Source organism: Kogia breviceps, chromosome 12 (assembly GCF_026419965.1).
Source record: "Kogia breviceps isolate mKogBre1 chromosome 12, mKogBre1 haplotype 1, whole genome shotgun sequence".
Classification (NCBI taxonomy): Eukaryota; Metazoa; Chordata; class Mammalia; order Artiodactyla; family Physeteridae; genus Kogia; species Kogia breviceps.
In genome coordinates, this window is record NC_081321.1 from 98,849,203 (window position 1) to 98,865,304 (window position 16,102).

Genomic DNA, 16,102 nt, shown 5'->3' on the forward strand with positions numbered 1-16,102 from the left:
AACGAAGTGTCCATCAACAAATGAATGGATAAAGAAGATGTGGTTTATATATACAATGGAATATTACTCAGCCATAAAACAGAACAAAATTTTGCCATTTGCAACAACATGGATGGACTTGGAGGGTATTATGCTAAGTGAAATAAGTCACACAGAAAAGACAAATACTGTATAATATCCCTTATATGTGGAATCTAAAAAATACAACAAACTAGTGAATATAACAAAAAAGAAGCAGACTCATAGAGAAGAAACTAGTAGTTACCAGTGGGGAGAGGAAAGGGGGAAGGAGCAATACAGGGGGAGGGGACTGAGAGGTGCAAATTAGTAGGTATAAAATAAGCTACAAGGATATATTGTATAACACAGGGAATATAACCAATATTTTATAAAAACTACAAATGGAGTATAACCTTTAAAAATTATGAATCACTATATTATATACCTATAACATATAATATTGTACATCAACTATAACTCAATAAAAAAGCCGTATCTCTAAAAAAAAAGAATTTCAATATCAACTGTAGCTCATACTTTCTCCACCCACTCTCCCTCACATAGCCTGCTAATAGAATCATTCATTTAAGAAACATTTTAAAGCACTAATTGTATCAGATACTGTGCTAAATACTAGTAATACAAAGGCAACAACAATGATAAAAACGGAGTCATATTTAATGAGAGGTTACTATATGCCAGACACCGTTATAAATGTTTTTAAATGAATTAACTCACTTAAGTTATATGACTCTCTGAAGTTGGTAATACCACTATCTCTGTTTAACAGTTGGGGAGACCAAGGCACAGAGAGTTAAGTATCTTGCCCAAGGCTACCCACTTAGGAAGTGGTGGAGCCAGGCATGACACACTCAGACAAGGGCCAAAGAATCCCTGCTCTTAAACACTGACCATGCTGCTTGTACGGGTGGTTAAGAACAAACCCTTCAGGGGTTTATTTCTGCTGCAGGAGGCAGACGCACAGGCTGTGTACGAGTGGAACACTTCTTCACTTGGCTCAAGAATACCACTTTGGCTTTCCTCTCCCCTCACTGGCTGCTCCTTTAATAGTTCCTTCTTAACTCCTCAACTTGCTTACATAGCCTAGGATCTCTTCTCTCTTCTATCTACATTCATTCCCTTGGTGATCTTATCCAGTCACATGACTTTAAGTACCATCTGTATACTGACAATCCCCAAATTTATACTTCCAGTCTGGACCTCTCCCATGAATTCCTAACTTGTATATTCAACTGTCTACTCCACTACACCTTTAATTGGATGTCACAGGCACCTCAAACTTAATACCTGGGATACATAATGGATAAGCTACTGTAAGTAATAAGAGGGGTTAGCAAAGTTATCAGATGTTAGATAATTTAAAATGTGATACCATTTTTCTAAACCACTAGAAGGCAACCAGGAAAATATCATAAAAATAGATACTAGTCATAAGAGGAAAACAACTATAAAATATCTAGAAATTAAGAACATACAAGATCTTTATGGAAAAAAAACTTTAAAATTTTAATAAAGGATAGAGATGATTAGAATAAATGAAGAGATATTCTATGTTCTTAGATGAGAGGACTTACTATTTGGAAGATGATCTCCCCCAATAAATCTATAAATCCAATGCAATCTCAATCAGAGTTCCAGTTGTATTTTTATGATTGATAGGCAGAACTCTTTACCAAGAAACTATATTGAAGTTCAAGCAGACTTCAGAACAAGGAATACGACAGGGATAAAGAGGGGCATTTTATAAAGATAAAGGGATTAATTCAGCAAAAAGACATAATGATCCCAAATATATATGCACCTAATCACAAGGCTTTAAAATACATGAAGTACAAACTGACAGAACTGGAAGAAGAGAATGAGAGATCCAAAAGTACTTGGAAATTTCAACACTCCTCTCTTAGGAAATTCTAGACCAACTAGACAGAGAATCAGTAAGTACACAGAAGACCTAGCAACACCAATCAACTTGACCTAAGTGCCACTCAGAAAACACTCCACCCAATAGCACAATGCATATTCATTTCAAGTGTACATGGGACATTTTTTTTTTTTTTTTTTTTCAGTACGTGGGCCTCTCACTGTTGTGGCCTCTCCCCTTGCGGAGCACAGGCTCCGGACGCGCAGGCTCAGCGGCCATGGCTCACGGGCCCAGCCGCTCTGTGGCATGTGGGATCTTCCCGGACCGGGGCACGAACCTGTGTCCCCTGCATCGGCAGGCGGACTCTCAACCACTGCGCCACCAGGGAAGCCCCATGGAACATTTACTAAGATACAATACATGCCATGCTATCAAGTCTCAATCAATTTAAAAGGATTTAAATAAAGCAAAATATATTCCTTACCACAATGGAATTAAAATAAAAATCAGTACCAGAAACATATCTAAATCCTCCCCCACCACAACAATTTTTGTTAAATTAAATAACACTTCTAAACACCCCATAGGTCACAGAAAGAAATCACAAAGGATATTAGAAAATATCTTGAATGGAATGAAAATGAAATAAAACATACCAGAAGCAGTGGGATGCAGCTTAAGCAGTACTCAGAGGGAAATAAACATCTTACATGAAAAGAAGAAAAGTGTAAAATAAATAAAGCAAGCTTCTACCTTAAAAAGCAAGAAAAAGAAGAGCAAATTAAACCCAAAATAAGTAGAAGGAAGGAAATAATGTAGTTAAGAACAGAAATCAACAACATAGAAACAGATAAACCATAGAGAAAACCAATGAAGCCAAGAGCTGGTCTTAGAAAGGATTCAAGAATCCAAAGGACCTCTAGCTAGACAGCAAGAAGGAAAAAGACAAAACAAATCAGCAATATCAGGAATGAAAGAAGGCACATCAGTACAGACCCTACAGAAATAGAAAAGGATAAAAAGGGAATATTAATAACTTTGTTAATAAATTTGATAACTCACATGAAATACACAAATATTCCTTCCAACACACAAACTACCAAAACTCACTCAAGAAAAAAGATACCCTGAATAGCCCTGTATCTAATAAGGAAACTGAATTTGTAATTAAAAAATCTTCCCATAAAGAAAGGTGGGTAGCCCAATTGGCTTCACTTGAAAAATTTATCAAACTTTTAGGAAAGAAATAATATAAAAACTCTCCATGAGAAAACAGAGGAGAGAATAATTCTTGACTCATTTTATGAGTCTGGCATTACCCTGATACAAAAATGTGACAAAGACATTGCAAGAAAAGAAAACTATAGACCAATACTCTCATGAATATAGATACAAAAATCCTTAACAAAATTTTAGCAAATCAATCCAAAAACATTTGAAAAGGATACTACAGCATGACCCAGTGGGCTTCACCCAAGGTATGCTAAGTTGGTTTAACATTCTAAAATCAATCAATGTAATGTACCATATTAATAAGCTACGCCCCCAATAAAACCCAACCATACAATTATCCCAAAAGATAGCAGAAAAAGTATTTGACAAAATTCAACACTCATTCATGATAAAAAATTTCAGCAAACTAGAAATAGAAGGAAAGATCCTCAATCTGCTAAAGGGCCACTTAAAGTTAATATCATACCTAAACGTTAAAGACTTAATGCTTTGCCCCTAAGACTGGGAATAAGGCAGGATGTCCACTCTCACCACTTTTATTCAGTACTGTACTGGAGGGCCTTGCTAGTGCAATAAAACAAGAATATAGAAGGCATACTAATTGGAAAGGAACATATAAACATGTATGTGTATGTATATTTTCCCCCTTATTGTCATTTGTCTTCTCATTTTCTTCAAGATGCTTTTGCCATGCAAATTTTTTTTAAAAATTTCTATACATTTGCAGTTTATCAGTCTTTTCTTTTATGGCTTCTGGGGTCTGTCATACTGAAAGATCTTCCCTAATCTGAGATTATTTTTAAAAATTTTCTTATGACTTATTCTAGTAATATTTTTATGCTTTCATTTCATTAACATTAAAATATTTGATTCAGCTGGAATTAATCTGAGTCTAAGGAATGATGTAGAGATCCAAGTAGGTTTTTTTCCAGGATGCTAACAAATGTATTCCAACTGAGTTACTGAAAAGTACACCTTTTCTCCACTGATGAAATGCACCTTTATTTTAAATCAAATTTCCCTTATAGATCTGAGTATATTTCTGGCCTCTGTGAGCCAGTACCTCAAGATTTAACTAAGATAGCTTGACACTATGTTTTAAAATCTGGGAGTTCTAGTCCTTTCTCATTACCTTTTTCATATTTTTCTTAACTAGTTCTGAATGTGAACTCTAGAATCACCTTATCCAGTTAAAAAAAAATCTTCTCCATACATGTATTGAGATGATATTTAAAGTACACTATAGATTAAATTAGGGAATACCCACTTCTTTACAACATTGAGTCTTCCTATGAAAGAACCAGTTTGCCTTTCCTTTTAATTCACATTTCTGTATATAATTCTCAGCCTTGTTTGAAGGTTTCTTTATATATTGCTTTCACATCTTAATTTATTTCTAAGTACTAACTATTTTACCTTTTTCCTCTCTACTATAATTGGGATATTTTCACCTAATATATTATCTCCCTGGTAGTTTGTTTATAAAAAGGCTATACAATTTTATCCATATATGGATATTTATAGAAAACTAAGTAAATTTTAATAACCACTGTGTAATTATTTCCCCATTCTCTTAGTTTGTATATTGGTGCTTTCTCTCTTTAAAATATTGTGGAATAAAAGAATTAGATCTCTTTATGAAAATAGGAATGTTTACTAGCTATTTCTTGACAAACTGAAATAAAGACCACCTCAGGCAAATTCCTTTAAATTATGAAATAATAGTTACATTTATATATAAGTAACTGCTTACCAACATCTTTTAATAAACATACCTTTTTTGATCAATTTCTTGTTGCTGTTTAACACGTTTGTTCTCAAATTCACGAATATTTTCTACACCAATTTCTTCACAGAAGTGTTGAAAAATATCATCTTCAACCTTTTAAATTATTTTAAACCAAGTGGTTTAATAATTAATTTTAAGAAAATACATAGACAATGCTTAAATCTACGTTTTTCCCACCAAGATTTTCCTGGATTAGGCCAAAGACTAATCCCAACAAGCATCACTGTACTCTGAAAAGTCAGCGCTTTCTCTTTCTTTAACTCCATAAACTACGCTTACCTATTTTCAAATTTCTTATTCTGAAAACTAAATAAGAAAGCTCATAGCTGGCCTTTTAAGTGTTTTGGGCCTATGAAGTGTTTAATACAAAATCGGAAGTATTTCATTCACCAAAATATAACATTCTACATAAATACATAAAATAGTCTTTATATTTGAATAATACTTTAGAGTCTTAAGCAGTGTAAAACCAAGAGGACTGAAGCATAGAATTAAGACTCAAAACACTTGGAAAAACTAGAATGAGCCATATCTAACAAAATAACATTTAACATTAATATTTTTAAAGCCCTGCATTTATGCACTATTATAGGATAAGAGAGACTTGGGGTTTTTTTTATTTTTATTTTTTTTGTTTGTTTTCTGTACATGGGCCTCTCACTGTTGTGGCCTCTCCCATTGTGGAGCACAGGCTCCGGACGCACAGGCTCAGCGGCCGTGGCTCACGGGCCCAGCCGCTCCGCGGCATGTGGGATCTTCCCGGACCGGGGCACGAACCCGTATCCCCTGCATCGGCAGGCGGACTCTCAACCACTGTGCCACCAGGGAAGCCCGAGAGACTTGTTTTAACAACAGGACATGTTTAAAAACTTTCAGATTTCAGTTTAATATAAATTAAATATGAAAGTGATATGACTGACACAACAGTAAACTATAAATTGTATAAGTAGATAATCCAAGCCATGGAAAGTTACAGTTCTATGTGCAGAGTTCCAGGGTACTCTGAACTGGTCAGATAGTATTTTTACATTATTTTTTGTTCTGGGCATTGACAAATAACAGAGTACCCAAAGGCTGGTTACCAGAACTAGTCTTAGATCCATAGTTAATGTACATAACTAAGGAATTAGGGGTATTTAACCTGGAAAAGAGACAATTAAGGGGCAACATAAGTGTAGTTTCAAATCATGGGGTAAAAGGCAGAACTAGAGGCAATGGGTGAAAGTTATTGAGTGATGGTGTGACAAACAACTTTTTCAGGTTTGCAGATAAGCAACAGCGGAATGAATTAAACCAGCAAGTGTCTGTCACTTTATAAGCAGAGGATAGATGATCATATCTTTGGTGCCCCAGAGCCAAGCAACTGTGCCTGGCATATAATAAATGTTCAAGAAAAAATTACTGAGTGAATACACAACCTTAAAAGATGAAACAAATGACAAAGTTCTTTCCTTCTTGGTGTTAAGGGCAGTGAGAGAAAGAAAATGGCTGCAAATTTTACAGTGGACAAGGAGAGGCTGGAGAGCTGAAGAGAATAACCATGTATACTAGTCATTTTCTCTTGAGATTAGCAATAGTGGTTCTCAAAAAAACACAAGGAAATTAAGTTGGCAAACCAATAGAACTTAGCATTTCTTAAACTTTGCTTTAGCACATATTGAAAAAACCCTAAATTTGGTATCTGGTCTAGAACTATATTCCACGTGCCAGTTAGTAATAATATATCATTCATAACCTTATGTATCTTTCCTTCAAATCCCTCAATTCTTCGTTGCCGTTCTTTGATTCCTTCACTCAACATAGTACATTGAGACTCAATATTTAGTAGTTCACTTTGCAGCTGAGATTGTTCCTGATTACAAAAGAGAAAAAAATGTCTTTGTAACATGGCCATTTTAGCTTTATATAGTGAAGCCAAAAACATGATAGGTATCTTTCAGAATAAAAAGAGAATCTGTGAGATAAGGTAAATTCAGGTACAACTGGATAACAACATTAACAACCATAAAAATAAAGTAACTTAAAGAACTATAATATACCTCAATCATGGGGAAAAGTATAAAAACTACATGGTGCTTTATAAATGTAATTCCTGAAATTCTATGTCCTGGTTCTAATTTCCATCAAATTTTATGTAAGTCTATGTTACCTGGTAAAAAGCAGCAAGGTGCTTCTTTTTAATCATTTCTAGTTCACTTTGCGAATATTTGAGTCGTGTATGAGTTCCTTGTACTAGAGTCTGTATTTGTTTCAAATCTGCTTCCTTGCGAAGTGTCTTCATTAAATCCTAAAAAGGAAGGGAAATATAAAAATATTTTATAACAGACAACACTTTTACTTTTCACAGTGCTTTCATACGTCATAATTCACTGCTTTTTACATATAACTGCATCCACACTCCAACTTCCCTTCTTCTGATACTGGGCAATTAAGTACCTAAGTCATCTGGAGTAACCAAGATGCCATACAACATCCTCAAAAAACTAACTATCTTCCTAACAGGAAACAGGCATGAAAATGAGGAATGGGGAGTGCATGTTCCACCCAAGGCACAAAAATGGCATAAATGAGATCATATGATACGCGTTGCCTTGTTTTCAGTGCATCCTTGTCTTGCCTCATGCATTTCCTTCTCCCTTCACCCACCCTATTACTCAACCAAATTAACTCGCTAGTATATGTTCTTCTGTGTTTTTACTCCAAGTCTGTATATGAAAACATGTGTATACATACTCACCTATATATGTTGTTTTTTTCAGTCTTTTTTTACAAATTTAGAATCACATTAAACATGCTTTTCTGCCTTCTGCTTTTCTCATTCAGTTACTCACAAAGGTCAACTGATAAAGCTCTAAATTCAGTCTTTTAATGGCTGTGTATTATTACACAGTGTGACTGTAACAAAATTATTTAACTCTTCTCATAATGATGGGCATTCACTTGGTTTCCAGGTTCTTGCCACCACAAGCAGTGCTGCAATAACATACTTGTATGTATGCCCTTAAATACTGGTGTTTTTATTTCCATGCAATAGACTGCCCAGAGTGAGCTTAATGGGTGAAAGGTATTCATGTTTTTATTATACTAGCTGGTACCAACTGCTTTCCCAAAGGCTACAACAATTCACATTTCTATAAATAACGTTATGAGTGTGTGTTTCTTTACAACCCTACCAGCGTATACATTTTTCCCAAGTCTTACTGATATGTCTGAAGTAACACTAATTTAATTTGTGTTCCCCTGAGTACTGTATTCTATATTGAGCTTTTCATGTTTACTAGCCATATGGATTTCTTCTACGAACTGACTACTCTTATCCTTTGCCCAGATGTTTCTATCATGTCTTTTTCAAGTCAATTTATAGAGTTCTTTGATACTAAAGAACCTATAGTCTTCATTTTAAACTTTTAAAAAAATATATCCTCATTTAAAATATTTTTTAATTCAAGTTTTCAATCTATCTGGAATTTGTTTTTATATGTCATATTATGGGGCACAAAATTACTTTCCCTAGATGTGCCAATACCATTTACTAAATAATCTAACCTTTTCACACCAAACTAAAACATCATTTTAGTTGTATATTAAATTATCACATATACTGGGCCCTATTTCTGAAGTCCTTATTCTTTTTCATTAATCTGTCCATTCCTATGCCAACACTACCTCAGCTTGGTTACAATGGCTTTTCATAGTATTCTGTATGTTGGTAACATACAGAATACTACCACAAGTTCTACCACACTCTTTTTTGTTACTTTTTTTTTTTTTTTTTTTTTGCGGTGCACGGGCTTCTCACTGCTGTGGCCTCTCCCGTCGCGGAGCACAGGCTCCGGATGCGCAGGCTCAGCAGCCATGGCTCACGGGCCCAGCTGCTCCGCGGCATGTGGGATCTTCCCGGACCAGGACACGAACCCGTGTCCCCTGCATCGGCAGGTGGACTCTCAACCACTGCGCCACCAGGGAAGCCCTTGTTACCTATTTTTTGACTAGTCTTAGGAAATTCTTCATTTGTAAGAATTAGAGGATCATTTTATCAAATAAAAAATTGTTTATAGATATATATATTTTTTAAGCTGCATTTTGTCTTTGGTGCTGCGTGGGCTTTTCTCTAGTTGCGCGAGCGGGGGCTACTCTGTTGCGGTGCGCAGGCTTCTCATTGCGGTGGCTTCTCTTGTTGTGGAGTACGGGCTCTAGAGCGCAGGCTCAGTAGTCGTGGCATGCGGGCTCAGTAGTTGTGGCTCGCAGGCTCTAGAGTGCAGGCTCAGTAGTTGCGGCGCATGGGCTTAGCTGCTCTGCGGCATGTGGATCTTCCTGGACCAGGGATCGAACCTGTGTCCCCTGCATTGGCAGGCCAGGAAAGTCCTCTTGGTAATTTTTAAAAAATTTTTATTTATTTACTTATTGACTTTTGGCTGCGTTGGGTCTTCGTTGCTGTGCCTGGGCTTTCTCTAGTTGTGGCAAGCAGGGGCTACACTTCGTTGCGGTGCGTGGGCTTCTTATTGCTGTGGCTTCTCTTGTTGCAGAGCACGGGCTTCTTATTGCTGTGGCTCCTCTTGTTGCAGAGCACGGGCTTTAGGCGCGTGGGCTTCAGTAGCTGCAGCACATGGGCTCAGTAGCTGTGGCTCACGGGCTTAGTTGCTCTGCACCAAGTGGGATTTTCCCGGACCAGGGATTGATCCTGTGTCCCCTGCACTGTCAGGCGGATTCTTAACCACTGCACCACCAGGGAAGTCCCCCTCTTGGTAATATTTTAATTGAAATGGCATTCAAGTTATATTAATTGGAGGACTTCTAACCCAAGAATATAGTATGTCTTTCCTTTCAGTTGTTTTGTCCTTCAATAAGATTTATTTTTCTAATAGTTACTGTGCCTTTATACTTATATTTATTCCTATTGTGAGCAGAATATTTTTCCCTTTTTAGATGCTTCTTGATAGTATAGAGAAAAACTACACAGTTTTGTTTATTTATGTAGCCCTTCCACTATCTTATTAAATCTAGTAGTTTTTAAACTACAGTCTTATTATCAGCAAAAAGTCAATTTTTCTCTTCTTTTCAAAAATTTATACAAATTATTTCATTTTGTGACTAACTATATTTAATATAACTTCTAAGATCATGTTAAATAATAACAGTGATAGCCGATATCACTACTTCCTGATTTTAACTAAAACAGTTTTTATGTTTCACCATTTAAGCAATTATTTCTGTTAGTTTTGGGTAAGAGCTATTTTTTATTTTATTGAAGTAATTTCCACAAATTACTCTTCTACTTAGAACTTTAATTAGGACTAGCTGCTGAACTTTATCAAATGCCTTTCTATGTATGATCATATGATTTTTCTCCTGCCTTTAATTTGTTAATGTAATGGATTATGTTGATTGATCACTTAATACTGAAATACCCATGTATTCTTAGAAAATTCTATTCAACAGATGTATTTTTCTTTTACTCCATTGTTAAATTCTCTATAGTAATATTTAATTTAGAAATTACATACTTATACTCACAAGGGAAGTCAGTCTTTAGTTTTATTTTTCGTAGTATCTTTATAATATTTGATATTAAAGTTACACTGGGGCTTCCCTGGTGGTGCAGTGGTTAAGAATCTGCAGGCCAATGCGGGAGACACAGGTTTGAGCCCTGGTCTGGGAAGATCCCATATGCCGTGGAGCAACTAAGCCCGTGTGCCACAACTACTGAGTGTGCACTCTCTAGAGCCTGCGAGCCACAACTACTGAGCCCGTGCGCCACAGCTACTAAAGCCTGCGCACCTAGAGTCCATGTTCCACAACAAGAGAAGCCACTGCAATGAAGCCCACGCACCGCAATGAAAATGAAGAGTAGCCCCCACTCGCCGCAGCTAGAGAAAGCCCACGTGCAGCAATGAAGACCCAACGCAGCCAAAAGTAATAAATAAATAATAAATTTATATTTTAAAAAGTTATACTACCTTTAGTAAATAAACTGAGAAGTTTCCATCTTTTTCTATGATCTAGAATGGCTTATGTAACATTAGAATTATATTAGACAGAACTGAGCTATAAACCCATCTGGTCCCAGTCTTTTTCTTTTTTAACTGTGGCAAAATATACATAAAATTTACCATCTTTATCATTTTAAAGTGTACAGTTCAATAGTGTTGAAGTACATTTGCATTGTTGTGCAACCAATTTCCAGAACTCTTTTCACCTTGCAAAACTGAAAACTAGACCCAGGAAACAACTCCCCATTCTAACCGCCCAGGCCCTGGCAACCATCATTCTACTTTTCTGTCTCTATCATTGAGACTACTCTAGGTACCTCATATAAGTAGTAGAATCATACAGTATTTGTCTTTTTGTGACTCGCTTGTTTCACATAGCATAACATCTTCAAGAGTCATCCATTTTGTAGCATGTGTTAGAATTTCCTCCCTTTTTAAGGCTGAATAATATTCCATTATATGTATAGACCGTATTTTGTTTATCCATTCATCTGCTGATGAACATTTGGGTTGCTTCTACTTTTTGGCTATTGTGAATAATGCTGTTATAAACATGGGTGTACAAGTATTATTTCAGACCCTGCTTTCAATTCCTTGGGGTATATACCCAGAAGCAGAATTGTTGGATCATACAATAATTCTATTTTTAATTTCCTGAGTAGCCACCGCACTGTTTTCCATAGCTGCTGCACTATTTTACATTCCTGGAGTCTTTTTTCAATGAGAGATCATTCAACTAACCGTGTCTTAAAAAAATGTGTTGCTGTTGTTGTTTTTTTTCTCACACAAAAGCAGTCTACAGTGATGCAGTTCCTCAACAATGGCATCAACTTTCAGCTTCTTAATACAATGGTTTTTATACTCAAGCTTGCTATCTCTTGGTGCAAAACTGCTGCTGCATCTCCAGGCCTCTTGAATGCATTCCAGTCAGGAAGAAGAAAATGCAAACGATAATATCAACATTCCCATTTATATCTCCAAAACTGTCACAGGGCCACCACTAGCTACAAGGAAACTTGGGAAATTAAGTTGTTTTCGTTTTTTATGATTCTATCATAGAGGCAAGCAAGGAAGGAAAAGGTTGCGCATAGGTACTGGGCCAACCAACTACACCACTGCCTGCCACTGCCTCATTTTTCAAATGTTCCACTTTTTTTCTGGTCGATCTTGGCAATTTATATTTTTCTGAACATCATCCTTACAGATTTTCAATTTTTTTTTTACTATACAATTATTTGCTTGTAAGATTCTCTTAAAATTATTTTAATTTTCTCATTCCTGATCTGTACATGATTATTTCTAACTTTTCTTCCCTTGATTAGAGTTGCAAAGAGTTTATCTATTTTATTAGTCTTTCAAAAGAACCAGCTTTAGATTCATTTTTCCCTTTTCTATTTGGAGTTTTCTATTTAGTTAACTGCAGCTTTAAAAATTTCCGTTATTGTTGTTTATTTTGTGGTGGTTCTAATTTCTTAAAGTAATAAATTCCCTTATATTTCATCTTTCTTCTTTAATAAAGAAGGTATTTTCTTTTTGATGTAGCTTTACTATATCTCAAAGATTTTGTATTCACCATTTTCAAGACATTTTGTAACTTTCTTCTTGATTACTTGTTTGATCCCCAAACTATCTACAAGTACATTTCTGAATTTCTATGTAGACAAAGATTTTTTTGGTTACTATTTCTATTTCATTAAATTATGATCAAGATGACCTATAAAAATCTCTACTTTAAAAAAACTATTGAAGTTTCCATTGTGGACAAGCATAGGATCAGTTTTCAGTGTTTCATAGTTATTTTAAATAATATCGCACATTTATTGAGCACTTACTGTTTTGTAAAGTTTACATTAACCTACTTAATCCTCTTAACAATGCTATGAAATAGGTACTATTATTATCCCCATTACTATTGATGAGAAAATTAAAGCATAGAAGCATTTAAGTAACTTACTCAGAGTCACGCTGCTAATACGTGTTAGAAATGGAACCTGGATTTAAGCTTATTGATTGTCTTACCAATGCCTCTAAGTCACTGTTTTTGTCTACTAGATCTGTCCAATTTTGAAAGACATACATATAGTGAAATGTTTCACTATAATTTCATTTTTATTAACTATCCTTGCTTTAAATATTTAGGTACTATGTGCTGCAAAGATGTTTAAAATGGAAATCTTGTTTTTTAATATATAATGTCCTTCTTTATTCAAGTCATTCAATAAATATGTATTGAAAGCTTACTATAGGTGAGGATTTCTAACCTTAACGTTCACATTGTCTGATATTGTCACTCCTGTTCTTTTTTGTTTGCATTTGCCAGGTGTTCATCCCATAATTTTCAACATTCAATTTTAAGACAATTTCTTACAAATGACATTTAGCTGAGTTTTGCCTTATTTTAAGCTATGATGATCTTGGTCTTTTAATGGGAAGCTTAAATCCACTCATGTTTACTGTAATGACTGATACACAAAAATTTTATTTCCTCCATCTTACTTTTTATCTTTTATTCTTTTCATGCATTATTTTTGTTATTTGTTCCTGTGTTAGTGTACTTTTAAACACTCTAGTCCCACCCATGTCCCCCCACCCACCAAGATACAATCTTTAGAATATTCTTACTTCTTCATCTCCTCACAGATAAGACCTCTGGAACATATTTACTTCTCTCTCCATCTCTAGTTCCCAGGTTTTGCTGAGTTAGTTTAGCACTATTCATTTATTATAATTAGGTCTGTTCTAATCCATGTGTTGCTTATAGTACTTTCTCTGGTATTTTTGTCACATGGAGTATGTGTATGACATTACCTCTGAATCTGCCTATCTGCAGATTCCTGAAAGGTAAATGATATCTTGGGATGTAGCCCTTTTCCCTCAGTTGCCTATAGGTGTTATTCCAGTCTCATCTAGTTTTATAGTCTGATAACAAGCTTGATTTTTTTAAAAAAATACAAGGAATATTTTTTAAAGGGGGGTGGTGTATTTTCCTATTTTAGCCTTGCCTCTAAAACCTAGGACTTCTGTGTTAATGTATGCCTTTTCTCATTAAACCTACATGGAACTGCGTGTGTCCTTTCAATTGGTAAATTAATGTGGATCCTCAGTTAGAGACATTTCTTGTTTTTTGTTTAATTATTTCCTCTCCTCTGTGCTCCCCTTCCTCTTTCTGAAACTTTTATTATTCTCACGCCGAGTCTCCTGGGTCTGCCTAAGTCTCTCTTTTTCTCATGATTTCCTTATCTTTGTAATTTTCTCCCTCACTGAGATACTATTCCACTTGGTCTTCCAGGTTATTAATTTGGTTCTCAACAATGGCAATCCCATCCCTCTATCCATCTACTGCCTTCTATAGTTTAGAAATACATTTATTAGTGCCAGAAAGTCTTTCTGTGTGTGTGAGGACAGAGAGAGGGTCAACACTACATTACATTTCCTTACTGCTACTTTTTTGTTCAAGTGTTGATGGCTCCTGGAACACCTCAAATGCATTTGTGCATTTCTTTTCCTACTGAGGAAAAGGTCTGGGTATTAAGGTATCCTAAATGGCAGCTGCCCCACAAACATTCTCTACACCCAAAGGCCAGCAATTACAACAGAAAACTGTTAGTGCCCCACTCTGAGATGGAGGAAAAGATGTCTCCCTGGTCTCTTTGGCCTCTTCCAAACTCAGGAATAGGGAGGCCACAACCTACTAATATTTAGCTTCATGGGGTTCAAGACTACGCATATTCACATGGGAAAAATATTTAACCTCCCCCCAGGATTCCCCTATGTCCTGATTCTTCTCCCAGCGCTCTTCAAAGATCAACAGAAGCCCTGCATCAGCCTTTCCTAGTGGCCTCCCCCAGAACCCAAGACATCATTTGCACCCAACTCTCCACTAGGTTCAGGTGAGACACACAGGTAAGAGCTTAGTATAAACATGGATAGGAAGCCAGATTCATTTCAAGTTGCCACCTTCCTAGAACTTTCCCTGTGCCTAGGCCTCAATTTGTAAAATCTTTAAAAGCTGAATATTTATTTATATACCTTACTTAGATCAAAACATAATTTGCGGTCTTATGCTTACAGAAAAAGATTAAAATTAGTGGAGTAACCTTGCCAGAATATCTCCTTGAATAAAAAACTGGTCATTTTGGGCTTCCCTGGTGGCGCAGTGGTTGAGAATCCACCTGCCAATGCAGGGGACACGGGTTCGTGTCCTGGTCCGGGGGGGATCCCGCATGCCACGGAGCGGCTGGGCCTGTGAGCCATGGCCGCTGAGCCTGCAAGTCCAGAGCCTGTGCTCTGCGACGGGAGAGGCTGCAGCAGTGAGAGGCCCATGTACCGCAAAAAAAAAACACCAAAAAAAAAAACAAAACAAAAAAAACTGGTCATTTGTATACACAAAAGAAGAAAGCTAAATAGGAAAAATAAATAAGCTAAAAGCATTCTGACTTAGTATCTGTTAAAGTTGACATATCAAGTAAATGTGTGTGTGGGATTACAATATTCAACAAATGATACTTTGGAAGGAAGCATTATTGAATTTCTTTTGTCATTTTCAGAAAGAATAAGGTCTTTCTGAGCATGATACTGAAATCCAGAAATTATAAAAGATTAATAAATTTGGCTACATAAAGATTAAAAATACATGTATGATAAAACAAAGTCAAGTGTCAAACAGATACTGAACGGTAAAAAGGAATAAACTTTTGATACACACAATATGAATTTCAAAAGCACTAGGTTAAATGAAGAAAGCATAATACAAAAGACTACTTACTGTATGATTCCATATATATGAAATTCTAAGTCAGAAAAAGCTCCAATGATAGAAAGTAGATTGGGTTGCCAGGGTCCAGAGGGTCCAGGGGAGGGTTCTGACTACAAAGGAGCCCAAAGGAATTTGGGGGGTTATGGAAATGTTCTATATCATGATTTTGGTGGTGGTTACACGACTACATACATTTGTCAAAACTTATTGAATCATACACTTAAAATTGGTGATCATTATTGTATATAAATTACATTTCAATACAGCCGGCAAAAAAAGTTGAATAGAGAATATATTTATAACATGAAATACTGAAATATGAAAATGAATATATTTACAACATACATGACTAAAGGGTAATTTATTTATAATACAAATAATTCTTAAAGTAGGTAATAAAATAACAAATACTTAATAGAAAAACATGCACAGGAAATAAATAAGAAGTTCAC

General features: G+C 35.7%; 1 protein-coding gene across 1 annotated transcript in view; it reads right to left on the reverse strand.

The window, feature by feature from the left end:
* SMC1B (structural maintenance of chromosomes 1B) overlaps positions 1-16,102 on the reverse strand; it is a 91,017-nt gene that overhangs the window by 22,742 nt on the left and 52,173 nt on the right. The window contains exons 13-15 of the mRNA XM_059082488.2: positions 7,054-7,191; positions 6,640-6,756; positions 4,891-4,997 (exon numbers count right to left, since the gene is read on the reverse strand). Coding sequence (XP_058938471.1) covers positions 4,891-4,997; positions 6,640-6,756; positions 7,054-7,191 — 362 coding nt within the window. The remainder of the gene's footprint in view (positions 1-4,890; positions 4,998-6,639; positions 6,757-7,053; positions 7,192-16,102) is intronic.